General features: G+C 44.1%; 1 protein-coding gene across 1 annotated transcript in view; it reads left to right on the forward strand.

Annotated features, from left to right (window-relative positions):
- Positions 1 to 25,062, forward strand: part of IQGAP1 (IQ motif containing GTPase activating protein 1) — a 183,118-nt gene that overhangs the window by 113,738 nt on the left and 44,318 nt on the right. Inside the window, exons 20-28 of the mRNA XM_077829238.1 lie at positions 2,973 to 3,056; positions 3,629 to 3,700; positions 3,790 to 3,859; positions 4,318 to 4,526; positions 13,161 to 13,316; positions 13,485 to 13,648; positions 14,997 to 15,221; positions 22,488 to 22,628; positions 22,721 to 22,805. Of these exons, the coding sequence (XP_077685364.1) occupies positions 2,973 to 3,056; positions 3,629 to 3,700; positions 3,790 to 3,859; positions 4,318 to 4,526; positions 13,161 to 13,316; positions 13,485 to 13,648; positions 14,997 to 15,221; positions 22,488 to 22,628; positions 22,721 to 22,805 (1,206 nt within the window). The remainder of the gene's footprint in view (positions 1 to 2,972; positions 3,057 to 3,628; positions 3,701 to 3,789; positions 3,860 to 4,317; positions 4,527 to 13,160; positions 13,317 to 13,484; positions 13,649 to 14,996; positions 15,222 to 22,487; positions 22,629 to 22,720; positions 22,806 to 25,062) is intronic.

Consider the following 25,062-nt stretch of genomic DNA (forward strand, 5'->3'; position numbering starts at 1 on the left):
GTAGTGCCTAGTCTTAGGGTATAAAATAAAGTAAACCTATATTAGGTTGACTTCAGTGTTGATAAATGCAAAGTAATGCACATTGGAAAACATAATCCCAACTATACATATAAAATGATGGGGTCTAAATTGGCTGTTACCACTCAAGAAAGATCTTGGAGTCATTGTGCATAAGTTCTCTAAAAATATCCACTCAATGTGTAGCAGCTGTTAAAAAAGCAAATAGAATGTTGGGAATCATTAAGAATGGGATAGATAATAAGACAGAAAATATCATATTGCCTGTATGTAAATCCATGGTACACCCACATCTTGAATACTGCGTACAGATGTGGTTTCCCCATCTCAAAAAAGATGCATTGGAATTGGTTCAAAAAAGAGCAACAAAAATTATTAGGGGTATGGAACAGCTGCCATATGAGGAGAGATTAATAAGATTGGGACTTTTCAGCTTGGAAAAGAGATGACTAAGGGGGGATATGAGAGAGGTCTATATAATCATGACTGGTGTGCAGAAAGTAAATAAGGAAGTGTTATTTACTCCTTCTCATAATAAAAGAACTAGGGGGTCACCAAATGAAATTAATAGGCAGTAGGTTTAAAACAAAAGGACGAATTTTTTCCCATAACGCAGAGTCAACCTGTGGAATTGCTTGCCAGAGGATGTTGTGAAGACCAAGACTATAACAGGGTTCAAAAAAGAACTAGATAAATTCATGGAGGATAGGTCAATCAATGGCTATTAGTCAGGATGGACAGGGATGGTGTCCCTAGCCTCTGTTTGCCAGAAGCTGGGATTGTGCGACAGGGGATGGATCACTTGGCAATTACCTGTTCTGTTCATTCCCTCTGGGGCATCTGACATTGGCCACTGTCGAAAGACAGGATATTGGGCTAGAGGGACCTTTGATCTGACCCAGTATGGCCATTCTTATGACTTGCAGCCACCGCAGTAATTACTGTGGTGGTGCATGTCCACACTATCCTCCTTGGTTCGGTTGAGCATGTCCTCACTAGGAGTGCTTCCACCGACCTAAGCGTGGCTGCCCCATAGTCTCCCTGGCTCCCAGCAGGCTGCTCCCCCTCCCTTACCTCCCTGTTCCCTGCCATGAACAGGGAAGAAGCTGTCCAGGGCTTCTTGCCCCTGGAGAGCGGGGTCCAGCTACCCTGGCATCTTACCCCCCCCCCACTCCCACTGGGAGATGGGCATCCACCATGGAGCCATGAAATTGACAAGACAGCCAATGTTCCCAGCCCTGGGGAGGCACCCAGACTTCTCACTCCAGCTGCCAGCCAGGAGCAGGGTCCATTCTCACCCTGGCTCCCAGCTGGGTGCACAGTCCAGCCACCTAGTCTTCTCGTCCCAGCTCCTAGTTGGGAGACTGATACATTCTTGCCCCAGCTCCCAGCTGGGAGCAGGGTCCAGCTGCCCAACTCTCTTGAAATTGACAAGATCTAACAGCCGATGTAAGTAGCAGTATATATATAAACACTTTGTCGTCCTAACTACACCGACATAAGCCCTATGCCTCTCATGGAGGTGGAGTTATTATGTTGGTGTAGTAGGGCACATACATCGCAGGACAAGGCTGTAGTGTACACACTGATTTAATTAGGTCGATGTAAGCTGCCTTACGTCGATCTATCTGTGTAGTGTAGATCAGGCCTTAGAACCTGGCCTCATCTACCTTGTAGCTGGCCAAAACTGGAGACTCAGTAAGGAGTTTGGGGAAGCAGAGAGCAGACACAAAAGCAGGAGATCTGTGAAAAACTGGGAGCTAGGCAAGACTGGTCAGGACTCTTACATGGAGTGAAGTCTGTCCTTTCTCCTATTACCTGTTGTAATCCTTCAGGTGTGAAGCTGATGCAACTTGCCCTCTTGTACAGCTGGATCCTTCTTGGGCTAGAACCACCTGGGAGGAATGTAGAATGAGCTGGTAGCCTTAGGCCAGGAATGAGAGAGATCAGTGGCTTCATAACAGAGCAGGAACATTTGGTTAGGAGGGAGTGGGCATGAGAGTCACTCACAGGATTGATGGGGGGACCATGTTGCTCCTCTTCGTGGTCAGGTTGTTCAAGGAGCTAGGGGGTCAGAAGAGGGAAGAAGCACCATTTGGCATGAGGGTTGGACACTTTTTGCAGGGGGAGAGTGAATAATGCTTCCAGTGTGTAATATGTGACTGATCTGTACTTGATGAGTAGTTTATCTCCACAAGACGTATGTATACTTCAAACTGAATAAAATTTCATCCTTTCACAGAAAACAGCAATTGGATACCTCCAAGCTTTTCCACACCCCCTTCCCCAGAGCCTGCAGAGAAGTGTCTTTTTCCCAAAAGTTAACAAATTTGGATTTCTTTCTTAAAGAGCACTGCATTTCTTCCACGTGACCCCTTATACATGGAACACCTTCACTAAATTTATGTGGACAGCCACTTTTTTGTGGTCCAGCTCCCTTCTTAAGGCACATACCTATCACCTTGCCCATGGTAAACTCTGTAATAAAGACTATTGGGCAAGGGGACCTGTTAGGATATGTCTACCCTGCAATTAAAACCCTGTGGCTAGACTGTGCTAGCTGACTCGGGCTCACAGGGCTCGGGCTGAGGGACTGTTTAATTGCAATGTAGATGTTTGGGCTCAGGCTGGACCCTCTGAGATGGGAGGGTCCCAGAGCTTGACCTGCAGCCTGAGCCCCAATGTCTACACTGCAGTTAAATAGCCCCTCAGCACGAGCCCTATGAACCTGAGTAAGATGGTACAGGCCAGCTTCGGATGTCTAACTGCAGTGTAGATGTACCCATAGTGCATCTAACATTTTTCACACACAAAAAAAAAAAATTACGAATCCTCAATTTTACACTTGGACAAAGGCAAACTTGGGATGATGAATAGCAGGGGAGTATTAAGAATGGTAATGCCTTGCAAAGTAAACTTCTTTATGTGTGCGTGTGTGCATTGTCTGGTTTCAGTCTCAATGGCGTGGCTACAAGCAGCGGAAGGAATACCAAGGTCGCTTGGAGTACCTGCGAGCACACAAGGACCAAGTAGTGAAGGTACAGTTTCTTTGGAAGTGTGTCTACTCATAGTCATAGAAACCAGAGATGGAAAAGAACTTTTAAGTCATATAGTCTATCCTCAGGCGCCAGGGCAGAATCATTCAGTATCACGGATTATGTACTGTTTCTAGTTCTTTGTCCAGTGTAGTTTTAAAGATCACCAGGGCTTCTTCCTCTTTTCTCACTAGAAAATTCCACTGCCTCACTGATCCCATGGTCAGAAAGTTTTTTTCTAATTTTCATCCTAAATCCTTCTCTTAACTTTACCCCATTCTCCTAATTATACCCCCTCTTTGTGTATGATCCTAAGTAATCCCTCTCCCTTCCTGGCATTGATATCCTTCAAATATTTATAGAATATTAGGATTTGCTTCTCTCCTTCCTCATCTGTAATTTAGCCAAAATTTACATATTTAGCATCAATCCCTCCAGCTCTCTGATAATTTTTGTTGCATTTCTTTAAATTCCTGCTAATTCCTCAATGTCTTTGTGGCAATAAGGTTGTTGTGGGACCTTGTCTTGGAGGAAAGAATTTATCTCTATCTGAGTATCTCATTACTACTTCACAGATTCAGTCAATGACCAGGATGCATCAAGCCAGAAAGCGATACAGAGATCGTCTGCAGTATTTCAGAGACCATGTAAGACTTTCTCTGCTACACTAGTTTTAATATATATTTTCTGTATTACACTGTGAATGAAATGATGTGGGATTTTTTTTTCCTCCTAGATAAATGACATTGTAAAAATCCAGGCCTTTATTCGTGCAAATAAAGCACGAGATGACTACAAAACTCTCAGTAAGTATTGCCAAGGGAATGAGGCTTTTATACCTGAAGAGTCGGTATTTCCGTGGCACACTGCTAATGTAGTCTGCATTACTGTAGACCATTTAGAAGAGTAGTAGATTGGGAGGTATTTGGGGTGGTATTGGTGGGGGAGTATAAGGTTGGGGAACACTGAGGGTGAGAGATTTTAAATCCAGACATCACTGTAGCTACTGATGGGTAGAACTACAGCTTCTCAATTAACCTGGGCATCACAAATTAGCCTAGATTTGATATTTGTGTGACTCTTTCCTTTGTTGCTGGTTATGCTCACGTTTTGTCCAAAAATAAGTAATTCCAAATCTTTCTAGAAGCTGTTTATATTGTGTGGTGCTAAATTTGTCAAGTGATAGTCAGGTACTTCATATGCTGTTAAAATGTGTATTCATTGATTTCTCTTGCTCTTTGCCTGATACTTCATTTCCTTTTAGTCAGTGCTGAAGACCCACCTATGGCTGTGGTCCGGAAATTTGTCCACTTACTGGATCAAAGTGATCAAGATTTTCAGGAGGAGCTTGACCTAATGAAGCTGCGTGAGGAGGTTGTGACCCTTATCCGATCCAATCAGCAACTGGAAAATGACCTCAATCTGATGGACATCAAAATTGGACTTCTTGTGAAAAACAAAATCACATTGCAGGTATGAAGCACACTAATAGGGAAAGCCAAAGAACAGAGTCAGGCATATAGACCAGATCATGGAGAGACATTGCTTTAAGCTGTTCTAGACAGCTCTACTAATTGAATTATCAGTCCCACTGTGGGGAAGGAAGTACATGTGAAACAGAGGGCCTCTGTGCGATAGTCAAGACAAGTGGAAGTTGATGGGGATTCAGAAGGACAAGTGGGTGGTTGCAGCACAACTGAAAGAGGGAAAGAAAAGAAATGCTTCAGAGATAGCCAAGCAAGAAGAAAGAGATGATGTGGGGGGCCTTCTGAGGTTGCTGCCTGAGCGAGAGGTTTGTTAAAGAAGATGGTGATTGTTCAAAGCAAAAATATTACTGCTGTGCCCCTTCAGTTATTATTTAAGAGCCTATGGCATCAATGTGCCCAGCACAGAGACAAAGTCACTGCCCCAGTAGCATAGAGTCTAAATTAGGTACTGTGGATCAGACACATGATAAGCCCAGGGAAGGCTCTACTGTAAATTGTGGCAAATATCCTAGGGGGTTTGTTGTTGAAATGTTTCACAGAGAGGATAGAATTGTCTAGCGACAACTGAGTGACTAGAACTCCTGAATTCTAGGTCAGCTCCCAGACTGCTGCGCTGGGCATCACAAAATGGGGAAGAGATGGCCAGCCCTCTGTGGAGATAGAGGTGGTTAGGGACTATTTAGAAAAGCTGGACGTGCACAAGTCCATGGGGCCGGACGAGTTGCATCCGAGAGTGCTGAAGGAATTGGCGGCTGTGATTGCAGAGCCATTGGCCATTATCTTTGAAAACTCGTGGCGAACCGGGGAAGTCCCGGATGACTGGAAAAAGGCTAATGTAGTGCCAATCTTTAAAAAAGGGAAGAAGGAGGATCCTGGGAACTACAGGCCAGTCAGCCTCACCTCAGTCCCTGGAAAAATCATGGAGCAGGTCCTCAAAGAATCAATCTTGAAGTACTTGCATGAGAGGAAAGTGATCAGGAACAGCCAGCATGGATTCACCAAGGGAAGGTCATGCCTGACTAATCTAATCGCCTTTTATCATGAGATTACTGGTTCTGTGGATGAAGGGAAAGCAGTGGATGTATTGTTTCTTGACTTTAGCAAAGCTTTTGACACGGTCTCCCACAGTATTCTTGTCAGCAAGTTAAGGAAGTATGGGCTGGATGAATGCACTATAAGGTGGGTAGAAAGCTGGCTAGATTGTCGGGCTCAACGGGTAGTGATCAATGGCTCCATGTCTACTTGGCAGCCGGTGTCAAGTGGAGTGCCCCAGGGGTCGGTCCTGGGGCCGGTTTTGTTCAATATCTTCATAAATGATCTGGAGGATGGTGTGGATTGCACTCTCAGCAAATTTGCGGACAATACTAAACAGGGAGGAGTAGTAGATACGCTGGAGGGGAGGGATAGGATACAGAAGGACCTAGACAAATTGGAGGATTGGGCCAAAAGAAATCTGATGAGGTTCAATAAGGATAAGTGCAGGGTCCTGCACTTAGGACGGAAGAATCCAATGCACCGCTACAGACTAGGGACCGAATGGCTAGGCAGCAGTTCTGCGGAAAAGGACCTAGGGGTGACAGTGGACGAGAAGCTGGATATGAGTCAGCAGTGTGCCCTTGTTGCCAAGAAGGCCAATGGCATTTTGGGATGTATAAGTAGGGGCATAGCGAGCAGATCGAGGGACGTGATCATCCCCCTCTATTCGACATTGGTGAGGCCTCATCTGGAGTACTGTGTCCAGTTTTGGGCCCCACACTACAAGAAGGATGTGGATAAATTGGAGAGAGTCCAGCGAAGGGCAACAAAAATGATTAGGGGTCTAGAACACATGACTTATGAGGAGAGGCTGAGGGAGCTGGGATTGTTTAGCCTGCAGAAGAGAAGAATGAGGGGGGACTTGATAGCTGCTTTCAACTACCTGAAAGGGGGTTCCAAAGAGGATGGCTCTAGACTGTTCTCAATGGTAGCAGATGACAGAACGAGGAGTAATGGTCTCAAGTTGGAGTGGGGGAGGTTTAGATTGGATATTAGGAAAAACTTTTTCACTAAGAGGGTGGTGAAACACTGGAATGCGTTGCCTAGGGAGGTGGTGGAATCTCCTTCCTTGGAAGTTTTTAAGGTCAGGCTTGACAAAGCCCTGGCTGGGATGATTTAACTGGGAATTGGTCCTGCTTCGAGCAGGGGGTTGGACTAGATGACCTTCAGGGGTCCCTTCCAACCCTGATATTCTATGATTCTATGAATTCTAATCTGGTTCTGGTTTGCTATGGGGCTTTGGTAAAATTGCTTCATCCCTCTGTGCCTCAGTGTCCTCATCTCTAAAATGGTTATAAAAGTAATACATACATACATTCATTACATAAGTAAGAATGTTAGAGAATTCAGTCCCTTAACTCTGGCACGTAAGCAAAATACTTTTATTTTAATTTTTAAAATGCACACATCTACTATATTGGGCACATTCACAGGTACTGTAAAAGCAGCAGCAGCTGGAGCCAATGTGTAAAGGTGATAACTCTTACTCAGTCCCGCCATCTTTCCCTCTACCCCCACACAGAGCTCTCCCGCCATCCCCCACCCATCATCATCCTCATTATGGCAAATCCCAAAGGGACATGGCCTTTCAAATAGAGCACCATCTGCATCAGTCTCTGGCAACATGCTTAAAGTGGTCTAGTTATATACTCAGTTTGTCCATCACTGGCAATCTTACTGCGCCACCAAAGCTTTTGACACTCACATGATCGCTAGTCACATAGTGACATTCTTTGATACAGATGCTTAAGAATTCATTGGTCTTCTATTCTAATAGTATATCTGTATCAGGAAGGCTGCCAAAACTGAACCAGAGCTGACTGGAGATGGTTACTAGATTCAGTTTTTAATAGCCTTGTTTATGAGATGTGACATGGGTCAGCTGATGAAGACGACGAGAATGACAAATGTCAATCTGGGGTTCTTCAGCTTTCCTTAGTACCCATATGTCACTTCCATACAATAGAGGGAATATGATTTTGGTTTTATAGATCCACAGCTTTGTAGCAAGCTTGAAGTTACAACATCCTTATCGACTCAAAGACATTAAGGTCAGAAGGGACCATCATGATCATCTAGTCTGACTTCCTGCACATTGCAGGCCACAGAACCTTACCACCCACTCCTGAAATACACCCTAACCTCTGGCTGAGTTACTGAAATCCTCAAAACATGATTTAAAGACTTCAGGTTACAGAGAATCCACCATATACTCTAGTTTAAATCTGCAAGTGACCTGTGCCCCATGATGCACAAGAATGGGGGGAGGGATAGCTCAGTGGTTTGAGCATTGGCCTGCTAAACCAGGGTTGTGAGTTCAATCCTTGAGGGGGCCATTTAGGGATCTGGGGCAAAAATTGGGCACTGGTCCTGCTTTGAGCAGGGGGTTGGACTAGATGACCTCCTGAGATCCCTTCCAACCCTGAGATTCTATGATTTTATGATTCTATGTCGAAAACCCCCCAGGATCGCTGCCAATCTGATCTGGGAAAAATTGCTTCCTGACCCCAAATATGAGTCAGTTGGACCCTGAGCATTTCGGCAAGACCCACCAGCCAGAAACCTGGGAAAGAATTCTCTGCTGTAACTCAGAGCCCTCCCCCTCTAATGTCTCATCACCAGCCATTGGGGATATTTTGCTACTAACAGTCACAGGTTGGCTACATGCCATTGTAGGCAGTCTCATCATACTGTTCCTCCATAAACTTACCAAGCTCAGGAGACTGCTGAACAAAGTGACATATGGCAGCAGCTGCTGTTATACAAGTTCCTAAATCTTTCCAGCACCGTCTGTGATACTGCCCAAATATTTAACAGCTGACAGTCTCCCCTTGGGACAGGTTAATACAGAGCTGGTGGTTGCTTTGATGGTAACGGGCAGGGATTTAGTTTTGTCTGAATTAATAATCAGACCAATGCACGCTGCTTCTTTCCCAACCAGATCGGCCATCAGCTGCAGTGTTTCACCAACAAGATGGTGTCATTGGCATATTTGAGCTCTCAAAGCAGAATGATGTTCAGCTGAACACTACTAACAGTTGCCTCCTCCAGCTTATCTATCAATTAGTTCATGCCGATATTGAACAGTGGTGACAGAACAAAGCCTTGCTGAACTCCCATCGAGATAGGAAACCATGCCATATATCTGCCATTGACTCTAACACAGCTTTCCATTCCATTATAGAGCTTTTCTGTCCCTGTCTTCCAGGGACATTGAGTCACCTCATTAGATTCCATAGACTTGTTCAATGCACTTGAATAAAAGGTCTGGCAAAGTCTATAACAAGTGCTGAGCATGGCATATTAAATTTAACCATCTACTCAAAAAGCTGCCTCAAGATAAAGACCTGATTGATAGTAGAATGACCCATCTTAAAGCCACGCTGAGTACCTGGTCTTTGCCCTGAAGTACATCATTGATAGGAGATATTAATAAGGAAGCAAAGATTTTTCCCTGGGAGTAACAGAGTAATACCCATGTAGTTGCCTTATTGCCCTTTTTAAACAAATTACCACTTCTTCCAGGCATTGGGGATGAGATTAGTAAGCCAGATGGTCTAGAAGGGCCTTTACAGCGACAGTACAGCAGTACTCTCACGTGTTTTCAGCAACTCAGGGGTAATGTTACAAACCCATCATGTCTTCCCAGACTGCAGCTTATGGACTCTTTTTGGTTGAAGGAAGGTGGCTCTACCAGAACTTCCTGTCCCTTCTTAAATGGAAGAGAGGCTGAAGGTGACAGACAATTGAGGAGCATCTTGAAATGATCTTCCCAATGATACAACTGATACTACAGGCTCTGGCCAATGTTGCTGTTCTAATTCTTACTAATCAAGAAGGTGCCACCTTCTGCTGCAAATACTGTAAAGTTAACTAGAGTGTGCTGAGATGGTGCCTGGCAGCAGCCTGTTCTAAACTGACTGCCTGAGACAACCACCAGGGTTTCTTATCTTATTATACAGTGACTTGATGGCATTCCAAAGTCAAACCCATTCAGCCTTTGCTTTTGCTCTCAGCAACTTGTCTTTGAAGACTCAAATCACAGCCCTTGTTTGTGTGGGGCCCCCTCCCCCCTCCAACTCCAACTGCTGGGAGCACCTCCTCACTGATCCATGGATGAAATTTGGAGGGTTGAGGCCCCAACACTGAGCTGGCAGCGGTCAGCACTGATGATTTGAAACAAAGCCATTCCTCATCAGATGACAGACAGACTTCAGTCTCTAATGCTTAAGCAGTTCAGACGAGAAAGCTGTGTGATAGCTTGGTTGTAATACGAGTGTTTAATTACATCAGACTGATTTAGACTCATTAATTTGGCAGTCTTCTAAATCAGAGGCGCACTTTTATCAGCAGAAACAGATTCAGTGTCCTGTTTAATACCTTTGCAAACTCATACATCTATGACTGTTGACTGATAACAGTTAATGAAAACACAATCAATATCAGTCCTAGTGAAAACATATGGGCAGAACCATATCGGCTTCCATCTTTGGGTGATGGAAGAATCAATCACCAGGTCATTGGCAATTGCTAATTCTAACATTTGCTGCCCATTCCTGTTCTTCTGCCCAATATCAAACTTCCTGAGAGTACTGGCCCAGGTGCCATTATCTTTTCCTACCTCAGCATTAAAATCACCCAGGACAACAGCTCTTCTCAGAGTTTCATTAAGGATTGAATGTAGTTACTGGGAAAAATTGTCTGCAGTCGCACTGTTGGCCTTGGTGTTGGTGGGACCATACACTGTGGTAATGGTAAGATTCCAGTAGCTGGTACAGAAACAGACTCTGATAGTCATTAATCACCCATCAGCCCTGCAGTGCCCATTGGGCATTGGGTGAAAGTATAACAGCCACCCACTTCTGGAACAACCCATCAGGGCAGCCTGAGAATAAAAACATATAGTCCTTGCTTTCATTTCATCACTTCCTGGCCAGCGCACTTCAGATAAAGCACAGATATCAATGTTCAGGCTTTTCAACTGCTTGATGAGGAGAACGGCTTTAGCTGTTTCAGACAATGTTTGAACGTTCCAGGCACCAATTTTACTTTTGCCACCAACAAAGAGGATACCAGAATGGCCCGTTTGCAAGGTTTCATTGGTCATTTTGGCCTCAGTGGAAGAGAAAAACACTTGGCTGCTTCAGCTGCAAGGACAATCGACCAGATTGTTGACAGTGCTCAGCTTCAGTACAAACACCTTCACAATGTGAGCATACCCACCCTGACCACCCAGCTGCTCATCACACCCCTTGTACAAAGCAAAGCCTAGGAGAAGAGACAACATGACCAACATATTAGGGCTGTGTTTAACTCATGGGGCAGCACATTCCACAGTGGAAGGCTCATCAGTCAGAATTCCCTGCCTTCTATCCTTTTGTGATTAAATCAGGGGCTTGTTAACTTGAATACTTTTGACTTCTCTCATCTGGCATGGTATCTCATGGAGAGAGGTGGTTTCTGAGATAATAAAGATCCCCAACCTGTTTAAAGTTTTATTGGTAAAAAGCCAACACCTCATATGACACCCAAAAATAAACTGGAAGAGAGGACAAATCACAGAGCACAGATGTAATTTGCTACATGAGTGAGGCTCTTTGACAGACTGTCTACAGCATTCTGCACTAGTTGAAGCTTTGAACAGTTTTTAAGATTTAACTGCCTGTGGAGAGCATGACAATAATCCAGTCTCAGAGTGACAAAGGTCTGGATCCTTGTGGCAAGGTCCTGCCTTGAAAGAGGCTGAAACCTTGGCCAAGTGTCAGCAATAGAAAGTGCTCTTGCCCACCCAGAACTATGCTGGGGGGATACCCTCCCACATATTCTGGGGCACTGGGACCCAGGTAATGTTTCGCCTCTTCATCCCTTCTGCCAGTGTTGCCTTGGCAGAAAACCACAGAGAGGAAACAGCCAGAGTCTCCAGCTGGAAAGAGTAGAAGCATCCAAACCATATCTCTGGAGATTCCAAGAAGTTTCTACAGTTTTGACTGAACTTTCTCTACCCTATGCTGCTATTTAGAACATAAAAACGGCTATACTGGGTCAGACCAAAAGTCCATCTAGCCCAGTATCCTGTCTTCTGACAGTGGCCAATGCCAGGTGCCCCAGAAGGAATGAACAGAACAGGTAATTGTCAAATGATCCATTCCCTGTCACTCATTCCCAGCTTCTGGCAAACAGAAGCTTGGGACACCATCCCTGCCAATCCTGGCTGATAGCCATTGATGGACCTATCCTCCATGAATTTATCTAGTTCTTTTTTGAACCCTGTTATAGTCTTGGCCTTCACAGCATCCTCTGGCAGAGTTTTACAGGTTGACACTGTGTTGTGTGAAGAAATACTTATTTTTGTTTGTTTTAAACATGCTGCCTGCCTGTTAGTTTCATTTGGTGACCCCTAGTTCTTGTGTTATGAGAAGGAGTAAATATTTCCTTATTTACTTTCTCCACTCCAGTCATGATTTTATAGACCTCTATATATTCCCCCCTTAGTTGTCTCTTCCAAGCAGAGAAGTCCCAGTCTTATTAATCTTTCCTCATATTTGCTCCAACCCCCTCCCTTCCTCTCCCTCACGCTCTTCATCTCAACTTCACTCTACACCTGCCCCCCTTACCTTCTTCTTTCCTTACCTGTCCCCTTTACTCCCTTCTATACCCTTTTTCTTAATTAGTTCATCCTGTCCTAAGTAAACCTAGCAAAAAATATATAAATAAATAAATAAATTGTGGAACTAATGTGAGCGTTGCTCCCATCCCATTGTTCACTTTGCCTGTGTTATACCCCTTCTCCCCATGTCTGTCTGGTCCATTTAGATTGTAAGCTCTTTGGGGCAGGGAATGTCTACTACTCTGTTTGTACAGCTCTTAGCACAATGTGGCCCCATTTTTATGTGTCCCTTAGGCACTACCATAATAAACTTGATTCGTAATAACAAAATCTGGATGTGCAGAAGCAGCTGCATATCAGACAGGACCCTGAGGTTGTGAACCTGAGTATCTCTGCTTATCTCAGTCCTACCTTTTACTGAGTCTGTCAGCTAACCATCATCCAGGACTCTGGGTAAATCAGTAAACTGTAACTGGCAGATTCAATAAAACAGGCTTTGTCTGTAATCCACATATTGAAGACCTCATTCCAAACCAAATCACACTGTGATCCAGCAGTTTCATGTGCACCTTTAGCCCCACAGTACCCCAACAAGAGTGGGCCCACAGGGAAGTGAGCAGTCTCTCAATACAACACTCTGGATCCACTAAGAAAGAAACAACTACTGCACAATGATAGTTTATCCCAGCCTGTGGCTGCAATCGAGTGAGGAACACCTTATGGCTAGTTGTACTGAATGCAGCTGATGGATTTAATTAAATCACCATGGGAATGCTATTCTTGATCATTGCTAGCAGGAAATCATCAACTAATGAAGCCAGTGCACTGTCCATAGCACATCCAGGTATAAAATTGTGCATAATTCCCTGTGCAGTGTTAATAAATATAGAGATTAAAAGGACACGATTTTTAAAAAATGTGAATGAGGATTTGGGAGACTTAAGTTAGATTTGAATCTCTCTCTTCTTGTCTTTGCAGGATGTTGTCTCTCATAGTAAGAAACTTACCAAGAAGAACAAGGAGCAGCTGTCTGACATGATGATGCTGAACAAGCAGAGGGGAGGTTTGAAGGCTCTAAGCAAAGAGAAGAGGGAGAAGCTGGAAGCGTATCAGCACCTGTTCTACTTGCTTCAGGTAAGCAGCTCCCCTAAGGCTTAGAGCTTTTGACAGCCTCTTTCCATGGAGACTTCTGTGTCTTGAATCAGTTGTTATTTGTACACTGTGCTTTGGACCCACTATTGCCACCAGTCATCTTGGCCTTTTTGGGAGTGAATGCTGAACCTTTTTTTGTTGTTATTGTAGACTAATCCCACCTACCTGGCCAAGCTGATTTTTCAGATGCCTCAGAACAAATCCACCAAGTTTATGGATTCAGTGATCTTCACGCTGTATAACTATGCATCCAATCAGAGGGAAGAATACCTGTTACTTCGGCTTTTCCAGACAGCACTGCAGGAAGAAATCAAGTAAGTGATAAATGCTACACAGTTTATCCCTGTTCATGCTTGAGTCTCCAGTTTCTGTCTAAGAATAATTCGGTTTTCCCTGAAGCACAAAGAAATATCTGTTAGCTTGGAGAGGAGCTATTCAATAATAACCATTGAGGAGAAAACAAGCTCTTTACACTGGGTTTTAGGATGATTTTATTTTAGATTAAAAGCATCTGCTTTTCTGAGGAGGAAAACTGTGGCTAAATGAATCTGTTTTGGAAAAACATGTAACCAAAATTTAAAGTGATTTAAACTGCTGTTATGCCTAGAGTAGCTCCAGCTTTGTAAGCCAATAAGGAGCTTGGAAAAGGGCAGCCAGGAGAACTATGGGTTTGTCTATATGACAAGTTACTGCACAGCAAGCTAGAGTGTGAATCTAGAGTGCACCAACTTGCCATGCATTAGATTGCTATGAGGACACTATCTTTGCAGCAGTATACTAAACCACAATGCAGGACTTTTACTATGCTGTAGCAGTGATCACACAGGATGTTACTGCATGGCAATCTGGTGCACTATAGATTCGCGTTCTGGCTTGCTGCATGGTAACTTGCCATGTAGACAAGTCCAAGAAACTGAAGTGCAAACTCAGCTTATCCTGGATTTTCAACAGCTAATGAGAATGCAGGCACTCAATAATGCTGTAGCAGTTTACATTCTTATAGGCGGTCAGTTTGTGGACACAGGCTCAGCACATTCTTTGTGATCATGTCACATCATAGTCCAATTCCTCCCAGTGCACAGCTGGGGCCTCATCACTGAAAAAGAATATAAAGTATCTCTCTGGAGACTTTTCTGTTAATTTGTTGTTTTCATGCTCTCAGTGAGTCATGCTATCACTAAATGTAGTTTTTCTCCTAGTCTTCTATGATGAACTGTCTTTTATAGTGAAAGAATACCGTACATATCTTCCCTGCCCTGCTCCAAAACACACCCATTCTCTCTCTCTCTCTCTCTCTCTCTCTCTCTCTCCCTGCAAAAATGTTTTTAAAGTGTTTTTAAAAATGAAGTGCAAAATGTGCTGTAACAGCTCTAAGCCATGGTATTCTGGGCACCAGCCGGCTATGCTACATATCTTAGATGAAGATGCTAAACTTTATTCCCCACGCTGCCTCCTAGTACACCTGAGCCAGGCACCATGAGTCTCCTTAATGCACTCTTTGTTGTAACTTGTTTCATTGAAATTTTGTAAAAATCCACCAGCTTTACAAATGAAACTAACACATTCTGCCTTAAAAAGCATGCATCACGAAATGTGTGTGTTGCATAACTGGTAAAACTATTTCTAGTTAGTTTTTTTTAATTTATGTTAATTCTCTTCCAGATCAAAAGTAGACCAGATACATGAGATTGTGACTGGAAACCCCACTGTTATTAAGATGGTGGTAAGTTTCAACCGTGGTGCCCGTGGCCAGAATGCAATGAGGCAGATTCTGGCACCTGTTGTGAAGGAAATCATGGATGACAAATCACTCAACATCAAAACTGATCCTGTGGACATTTACAAATCTTGGGTTAACCAGATGGAGTCGCAAACTGGAGAGGCCAGGTGTGGAAACTTACTACTTTGCTTTTTTACCTCTCAGCTGCCTTACATTATCTGCTTTTTGCCTCTCTGGCTTCACTGAGTTTCTCTTCCCAATTTCCACTGGGTTTAAAGAATGTTTGAGTCATCAAATCAATTCCTGTTGGGTAGATGTAAAGTTGATGATGGAATGTGACCTAACAGGCTACCTATCTAAGGTGTCAAGAAAGGCTCTCACCTTTCCTACAGGAAAGGGAAATAGACCTTGGCATCACCTGCTTTAAAGGGTTAATCAGACATCTAAGGGGTACTTTCTGAGCTATAACTTTCTTCGTCGTCTCTTATCAGGAATCAGCTTCTTGTCAGTTTTGGTTGCATAGTCTGCATTTGAAGTGAGATACATACAATAAATGCTGTGGTGTGCAATTTTGTAGTAATTTAGCAGATATCCTTCCTCCTCCCTATCCTGGAATATTGAGGATTCTCTGAGTAAGGGGGTCAGCTTTGATGCTTCAGGTGCCACATTTAATGCTAATTTCTAGACCACTTATATTAGGTAAGGAGTGGAAGAGCTTTTACTTGTCAGTGTCCTCTTCATTTTTTCTGCCTTACACAGGCACTGTTTGGCATCTCCATAAGAGTGACCATCCTATAGCAAGTGAAAAACTTGCTATATTTTGTAAATGGCAAAGAGTTGCAATTCGCTTTATTAGTACTATTGTTTATTTTTAATTACAATAGCATCCAGATACATAAACAGAATTGGGTACCCCTTTATGTTGGATACTCTAAGGCAGTCCTGTTGGTTTTATTTCTCTCAGTGCATATCACTGCATGCATCTAGAACCTGAGATAGGTTCAAATAGAAATGATTTTTAAAAACACATACTGAAAAATTCAAGGTTTCAGAGTAACAGCCGTGTTAGTCTGTATTCGCAAAAAGAAAAGGAGTACTTGTGGCACCTTAGAGACTAACCAGTTTAGTTAGTTAACTGGTTAGTCTCTAAGGTGCCACAAGTACTCCTTTTCTTTTTGAAAAATTCAAATGTTCAAAAATTCAACTGAGTTTGCTCATTCAGAAATCCTTACCCTGTCCAAAGAGAGAGATCTTGTAGCATGCTCTGGTGGCCAAAACTGGCTATGTTAAGATTAAGGGTGGGGTTAAGTTTCAGAGCTGAGGGCCTTCTACTGACAAAATCCTATAGTGTACCCTCAGGCCCTAACATCTAAGGGTTGTCAGCTTAATCATCCCAGCTTCAGCTGAAGACTATGCAAAAACTTCAGCATGTGTGAAACACAGATGCCTGCTTACTTAGCATTGTTTTCCACAGAGAGCATATTACACCTGTTCCCCAGGGACAGCCCAGGTTTCTAGTTTGTAGCCAAGCGTTGAGCAGTTTGGCTGTTGAAATGAGCTACTCTGCTCACTTGTCTGGGCTCTGAAGTGGAATTGACTAAAGCACCTCTTCTTGCTCAGTCTGCATGCACACTCTGCAAAAGGATGCTGCATTATTTTCTCATTATGCCCAAAGAAAGGGGGAAGAGAGGGAGCTACCAAGAAATCCCCAGTCCTACCACTACCCAAAGTTATTGTCGGCCTTGTGACAAAGTTCCTCCTCTGTCTTGGTGGGTCCTGCGATTATTGGCAGATTTGCTCGCCTCAGAGGTTCACGGCAGCCCTCAGTTTGGCCACTTTCGTGGCTCAAGTCTGCCATTCCCTCAGTTAGCCTCATCACTGGCCAGCATGGGGAAAAGGAAGAAGAAGAATCCCTGCAGTCTCTGCTGATTCACCTAGTGGATCGGGGAACAGGCCAGAGACCTTCCTCTCTGGTGGAACCCACAGTCCAGGTCAACTCCTTCAGTATCAAGTAGGGAGTTGGAGGGATTTGGGGAACTTGGGCCCGCCCTCTACTCCGGGTTCCGGCCCAGGGCTCTGTGGATTGCAGCTGTCTCAGTGGCTCCTATAACAGCTGTGTGACAGCTATAACTCCCTGGGCTACTTTCCCCTGGCCTCCTCCCAACACCTTCTTTATTCTCACCACAGGACCTTCCTCCTGATGTCTGATAATGCTTGTACTTCTCAGTTTTCCAGTAGTACACCTTCTCACTCTCAGTTTCTTGCGCCTCTTGCTCCCAGCTCCTTGTACACGCACCACAAACTGAAGTGAGCTCCTTTTTAAACCCAGGTGCCCTGATTAGCCTGCCTGTCTTAATTGATTCTAGTAGCTTCTTGATTGGCTGCAGGTGTTCTAATCAGCCTGTCTGCCTTAATTGTTTCCAGAAAGTTCCTGATTATTCTGGAACCTTCCCTGTTACCTTGCCCAGGGAAAAGGGACCTACTTAACTTCGGGCTAATATATCTGCCTTCTATCACTCTCCTGTAGCAATCTGGCCTGACCCTGTCACAGCATATATTCCACTCTGTGTGCACATGTGCCCTATGCACATGAGATCAAACTCTTTTGAATAGCTGTGTCCACTGGGGCTGTGCGTTGGGAACTCTCTTGACTATCATAGCAGAGGATATAAGGGGTTGGGACAGCCTCAACTGCCTCTCACTTCCTTCTTACCACTCTTGAGATGGAATCCTGCAGTATCCACATCTCTTCAATCTGCAAAAGATTTCTTAGATATTGTTGTTCTAATTCCATAGCTACAGTTGTTAGTTAGCATACCTGTTGGTGATAAATAAATGAATAAATAAAGTTTAGATAGATGTACCCTGTGGAACCAAAGCATTGATACAGTTTCTCTCCCGCAGTACCCTATCGCCTCCCTGTGTAAAGCTAGACACACACACACCCTAGTCCATGTGGCCAAAATGGCTGAAGGCAAAGCTCCAAGATCTGCCCCTCCTATGATTCAGCAGTGGTATGTCTGCTGGAGACTTTAATGCAAGCATCGGTTGACTGACCCCATTTTCTGAGAGACCACCTCTTCCCAGCCAGTTGCACTCCTACAATGCCTCTGTGAGCCATCATGTTACCCCAAGCTCAAGGAGTACTCGCAAGCCTTGTTCCTTGGAAGCTTCCACTTCCAAGCAGAACAGAAGCTGTAAGGAGACCCATACTAAGGACCAGGGAAGATGTAGCTCTCGCGCTCCTGCTAGGAGGCAGATCCTCTTCTAAGTCCCTGGCCTATGTTATACAGGAGGTGGGACTAGATGATTATGAATCTGTGAATCCCTCTCTTCAGAGATTCTGATCGTGATCGCCTCCACCCATTGGTAGGGAGCACAGCTGGACCAACTTCAGATTTGGAGGAAATGATTGGCTCTCAAATATCTGTGTGTGTCAACGTGCTGCAACTCCAAGCTATTCAGTTGGCATGAAGGGCATTCTTACCGCTCCTTCAGGGTCTCCAGACAATACCACAGCAGTGCACTTGTTGAAACTCTCTGGGTAAGGATAAAAGGGGTAAAAAACAAGAGTGATATCATGGTAGGGGTCTACTATAGATCACCTAGCCAGGTAGAAGAGGTGAATGAGGCTTTATTTAAACAACTAACAGAATCATCCAAAGCAGAGGACTTGGTGGTGACGGTGGACTTCAACTACCCAGTCATCTGTTGGCAAACTAATAAAGCAGGGCACAGATTATTTAACAAATTCTTATAATGCATTGAAGACGATTTTTTATTTTGAAAGGTGGAGAAAGCAACTAGGGGAGAGGCTATTCTAGGTTTGATTTTGACAAATAGGGAGAAACTGTTAGAGAATTTGAAAGTGGAAGGCAGCTTCGGTGAAAGTGATCATGAAATGATAGCATTAATGATTCTAAGGAGTGATAGGAGGCAGAAAATGATAATAGATTTTAAGAGGATAGACATTAGGAAACTCAGAGAGTTGATAACTTGCTTCCCATAGGATCTTACCTAAGGGGGAAAACAGTTCAAGAGAGTTGGCAGTTTTTCAAAGAGACATTAAGGGCACAAGAGCAAACTATCTCACTGCATAAGGAAGATAGGAAGTATGGCAAGAAACCATCTGGTTTAACCTGAAGATCTTCAATGACCAGAAACTCAAAAAAGAGTTCTCCAAAAGGTGGAAACTAGGTCATATTATGAAGGATGAACATAAAAAAAGAACACAACCATGTAGAGACAAAATTAAAAAGGCCAAGGCACAAAATGAGATTAAATTAGCTAGAGACATAAAGAGTAACAAGAAAACATTCTACATCTGGAGGCTAAAATAGGGAAGAACAAATTAAAAATTACATAGGGCTAGTCTACACTGGCAACGTAGTTGCAGCAGAGTGCTGGGAGAGAGCTCCCCCAGCGCTCTAAAAAACCCACCTCCATGAGTTTTTTTCACACCCCTAAGCGATAAAGTTGCCACACTGTTAAGTGGCATTGTAGACATTAGATATTACTAGATGTTTTCAAGTCAGCAGAGCCTGATGAAATGCGTCCTAGAATACTCAAGGAGCTGACTGAGGAGATAGCTGAGCCATTAGCAATTACCTTTGAAAACTTATGAAGATGGGAGAGATTTCAGAGCCCTGGAAGAGGGCAAATATAGTGCCAATCTATAAAAAAGGCGAATAAGGACAACCCGGAGAACTACAGACCAGTCAGCTTAACTTCAGTACCTGGAAAGATAATGGAGCAAATAATCAAGCATTCAGTGTGCACACACCCAGAAGATAACAAGGTGATTATTAACAGTCAACATGGATTTGTCAAGAACAAATCCTGTCATACCAACCTAATAGCTTTCTTTAACAGGGTAACAAGCCTTGTGGGTGAGGGGGGAAGCAGCAGATGTGGTATATCTTGATTTTAGTAAGGCTTTTCATAGGCTATGTGTACACTGCACTTTTGTTGTTAAAACTTTTGTCACTTGGGGGTGTGAAAAAAACACACCCCTGAACAACAAAAGTTTTAATGACGAAAAGTATCAGTGTGGACAGTGCTTTGTCAGCAAGAGATGCTCTCTTGGTGACAAAGATACCACCCCTTGTTGTGGGTGGTTTTATTTTGTCGCTGGGAGAGCTCTACATAAGGTTGTTTTGGATTTTCGCAATCAATCTATTCACCTCCTGATTATCTTCCCTAAATTTTATTCTTCACCAGCCGAAGTGAGACTCCATGCTCCAGATGTGGTTAGAGCATTGTCTTTTTATCTGAATAGGAACAGATCAATTAGAATCTGTGAAACTATTCATGGCATTCTCAGCATAGTCAAGGGGACAGCTGATATCCTCACTGAGACTGTCCCAGTAGGTTTCGGACTGCATACGTAGCTGATATGTTCTTGTGAAGAAGGATGCACCTGAACACGTTAGATCCAAATTGACCTCAAGCAGCCTCCATCGCCTCTAAACAGTATCTCTTTCAGGAAACTCTGTAGGGCAGCAACATGGAGTTCATTCCACATGTTCACTTCTCACTATTCCTGGCTGCAGGCCTCTAGGTCACATGCAAGCTTTGGTAGAGCAGTCCTCCAGTTGATATTTCAGTAGATTCCTCTTACCCAACTCCAAGGAAGGATACTTATTACTAGTCACCAAGAGTGGAATCTGTGTGGACAATCATGTGAGGAAGAAAGTACAGTTACTGAACAGTAACTGGTTCTTCAAGATATAATGTCCACACAGATTCCATGACCCTCTCTCTGTCCCTGTGAATTGCAGAGGCATCAGGTTTGTATAATTTTTGGTGGTGCTGCCCCCCCCCCCCCCCACACACACACACACCTGCCTATTATGTAAAATAATGTAAAAATTGATTGGAAACAGTAAACATTTAACAGTTTCCCTATATTGTACAATGTGGCGGGGAATGAGGGCTCTGGCTGGGGGTGGGGGCTTTGGGGTGGGGCTGGGGATGAGGGATTTGGGGTGTGGGAGCGGCTCAGGGCTAGGGCAGAGGGTTGGGGTACGGGGGGGTGAGGGCTCTGGCTGGGGATGCGGGTTCTGGGGTGGGGCTGGAGATGGGAAGTTTGGGGTACAGGCAGGCTGCCCTGAGGCCTGGGCCAGAAAGGAGGACTACCCCCAGCCTTCTTCCCACCAGCAGCAGCGAGCTCTGGGGGAGGGGCCCCCCACTTCCCTCTGACAGCACACTCACCCCGCACCATTCTCATGGCACGTGCTCCTAGGGCCCCTCTTAGGTCCAGGGGGTTACACTTCCCCGGAGCAAGAAATCCTCATTCAAAAACAAGAGCACCAAGAGTTTAGAGGGAAAAACAACAATCAACAAACTTTTCCCCACCCTCAACTCCAGAGAGAGATTACAGGGGGAGGAGGGGAGAGAGACTTCATGCTGCATCCCCGGGAGAAACCCTGAAAGGAGCTGCTCACGTGCAGGAGGTGCAGCGAGAAGTCCAGCTGGCCATGGGGCAGCAGGAGGCTACATTGCACCCAGGGAGACAGGAGAGAAAGAAAGTGGCTCAGTGGGAGTGGGAAGGAGGAGAAGCGGTGAAGTTGTTTTGCAGCGAGGAGACAGGAAAACAGCCCGAGTTTCTCCCCGCAAAGTGGAGATGGGGAGGAGGAAGCTGGGGGTGGGGCAGGGGAAGGGGTTCAGAGTAGTGCCCTGGGTACAGTCACAAAGAAGGGAAACTAGCAAAAGAAAAGGAGAGGAGAGGAAGGGAAAGAAAAAGCCCAAAGCAGGCTGAGCAGCCACCTGGGGCTCCCTGAGCTGCTACAGTCACTCACTCAGTCCTCTGAATCTCCACCCAAACTCCTCAGTGTGCCGCTAGCACCACTCCCTTTTGTAGCCAGCAGCGGCCAACGAGGAGCAGCAGGGCAGCTGCCCAGGGCGTAGGCAGGCACGCTCTGGGGGAGGCATGCAGGCGGGGCCGTGGGACACTCAGGGGGAGGCGCGCAGGGCCAGGGGAGAAACCCATCCCCGTCCCGAACACGGGTGGAGCACGGGCACCACAGGCCCATATAACTTGCTGCCCCTTGCTAATTGAAGTCTTGACACTTGGGAATCTTATTGATGAAGAAAGTGGGAGGTGCTTACGGTCACCCCACCCCTGATACCCTCAATTACAGAGCTCACAAGGGCTCCAAGGGCGCAGGCATGGCCCCAACAGACGCTGCTATTAAAAAGACGTCAATATCTTGCTCCTGGGAGACATGCACTCAAGAGTTGAATCTGTGTGGACAAAACACCCCGCAATAACTAGTACTCTTTGAGATAAGTAACCATATTTTCTTACCAGCCAAGCAAATTAGGGCTAAATGGCAGTTTTCAGTTCAAGCTGGTAGTTGGAAAGAGGACAGCCAGCCCCCTTGCTGAAAGGAATGCTTAGGCCTCATTCACTTGTGGGTTTTGTCTAACAGTAAGTTGCCATATGATGTTACACCTGAGCAAGCTCTGGCTCATGAAGAGGTGAGGACACGCCTAGATGCATCCATCAAAAACATGCGGACAGTGACAGACAAGTTCCTGTCAGCCATCATCAGCTCAGTGGATAAAATCCCGTAAGTACAATGAGCTGCACCTTTGCTTTCTGAAAACTATTTTTGATTTCATGCTCACAGAGGTCTTGCTTGCTCTCTTGTTTCTTTCATAGTTATGGCATGCGCTTCATTGCCAAGGTTCTGAAAGATTCACTACATGAGAAATTTCCTGATGCTGGTGAGGATGAGTTGCTGAAGGTAAGGAGCTGAATACCTTTGCCCTCCTTTTGGCAAAGAGTAGTGTGTATGATTGCAAATCAGACTCGGAGCCAACCTGGCTATTGCAGAGACAGATCTATGTTTCATCCTGCTCCCTGGAATATGTACATGATCTTTTAGATTTTAGTGCTTTCTCTTTAAGGACATAGACTATTCCAGCTGTATTTTGTGTTGTGTGTGAATGTTGTTGTATATGGTACAGGGCTTAGAAGGAGGGATCCTGTCGCTTCTGCCTTGTTTTTAATTTCCTTTGGGCATTTGATCCTTCAAGTTTCCTTGACTTGCTGTACAGTTTTTGCCAGCAAGTGAATCTTTGTTTTTGCTGAAGCAATTGCAGCGAGGTCTTCCTTTCTTAAAGAGACAATATCAGGTTAAAAATATATATTAAAAACTCCCATATCCTTACCTGTGTTAGTAATAGCACCCCACAGTATTTCAACAGCAGGATATACTAAATCACTTTTCACCATTTCTACTGTATATTTACACCTTTCTGCTGTCGCTGTCTAATTAGTATCACTTTCTTTCTGGTTTTCATTCAGTATTGAAATATGGCAGTGCTTGACTTAGACACATTTAAAATTCCAAAACTTTCACTGAAATTAAAAAATAATAATAATGAAAACATTTGTATTTCCATGAACCTCTTTTTAATTAACAAACCCTAGGTTTAGAGCATAGCATACCTGATAATGTCTCTTTAAACTGCTCTGCTCCTACTTTATAAAAAAAAATTTGAATGCTGTTTTCTTCTCTCTTCTAGTTCTGTGCTTTCCCACACTGAAGCATCGATTCTAGACTTTCTGTGCAGGTGAATTAACTTTTTTTCCAACTGTAAATTTAGAGAGAAAACTGCAACTTTCCCTAGGCTTTCCTGTAAACCTGCTCTCTGTAGAAACAATATAGTTGTAAAGATGGCAAAGTCAAAGCTACAGACAGTGGTAGACTTAATGTTCACATATGATTAATAGATGTTTAAGAACAGAAGTGGCCCCATATAACACAGTTCTCCATATTTTTCTTAGTTTGGTCACATATTAGTAGAGAGGGTGTCTCTCAGACACATTTCCCATTCCCAGTTTTAGAACCCTCATTATCTTTAATGTTCACACAGCAGCGCTGTGTAACTATAGCAGTTGCTTACATGGAAAAATAATAATACCAAGGAAGTACTTTATTTTTAAAAAGTTCCACTGCTGTGTCTGACCCCTGAAAGTGGTTCCTATCGCCTCCTCTTCTATTGTATAAGTGTTAAGCTAGTTACTCCCTGATTTCAGCGGTTTGTTCAGGCGTCTAGGCTCTTCCGTACATCGAAGCACTTAGAAATCAGGAGATGATGTTGTATGACAACACTCCGCAACAACCAGAAAAGATCCGTGGCTCACCAGAAAGCCACAGAACACACTGTGAGAATACGGTTCCAGGATAGCTAGTTGGGTCTTAACTTCCTTTCCCTGGAATATCTTTGGCTAAATGTCACATGAAGATAGAAGGAGGCCTGTAAGTACATGGACAACATATTTATTAATAGTTGTCTTCATTCTCCGAGGGTTTTAGCTGTTTACATTTAACATGGTATTGTATAGTACAAATCTGTTCACCAAGTAGTCCTTCTAGTATCTGCTTTTCTCACTTTTCTGGCATCTGAGTTGAAATGGTTTCTCGGTTTTCCTAAATCACTGTTATCTTGAGATCTCTATGGGAAATTTCAGTTGATTTCTTCAGGAATTATTCTGAAGGGGGGGGTGTGAAAATTAATATCTGTTTTCCACCAGTATTACTACTCGTCAAATCCGTCCACTGACTTTCTGTCTCCACCACATTAAACGCAAACTTTGGTCCTTGCCTTCAAGGTTCTCCTCAATTTTACTCCCCCTACTTGTCCCATCTCACCATTCTTTTGTTCTGCCAATGATGGCAGACACTTTTTTTGCTCACTTCTCTTACAATTACCTTCATCTCTTCTTCCATGCTGCCCTTTTTGCATGGAACACCTTCCTCAAATCAGTTTACACACTCACTACTCTATCCTCCTTCAGATCCTTTAAGTGTCATCTCTGTTTTCATACCCATGGTAAACTTCCTAATCACTATGTAGAGGGACAGGGTGGGTGAGGAATATCTTTTATTGAACCAACTTCTGTTAGTGAGGGAGGCAAGCTTTGGAACAGAAAGTTGGTCCAATAAAAGATATTACCTCACCCATCTTGTCTCTCTAATATCCTGGGACATGGCT

The sequence above is a fragment of the Eretmochelys imbricata genome, chromosome 10 (genome assembly GCF_965152235.1).
Source record: "Eretmochelys imbricata isolate rEreImb1 chromosome 10, rEreImb1.hap1, whole genome shotgun sequence".
NCBI lineage: Eukaryota > Metazoa > Chordata > Testudines > Cheloniidae > Eretmochelys > Eretmochelys imbricata.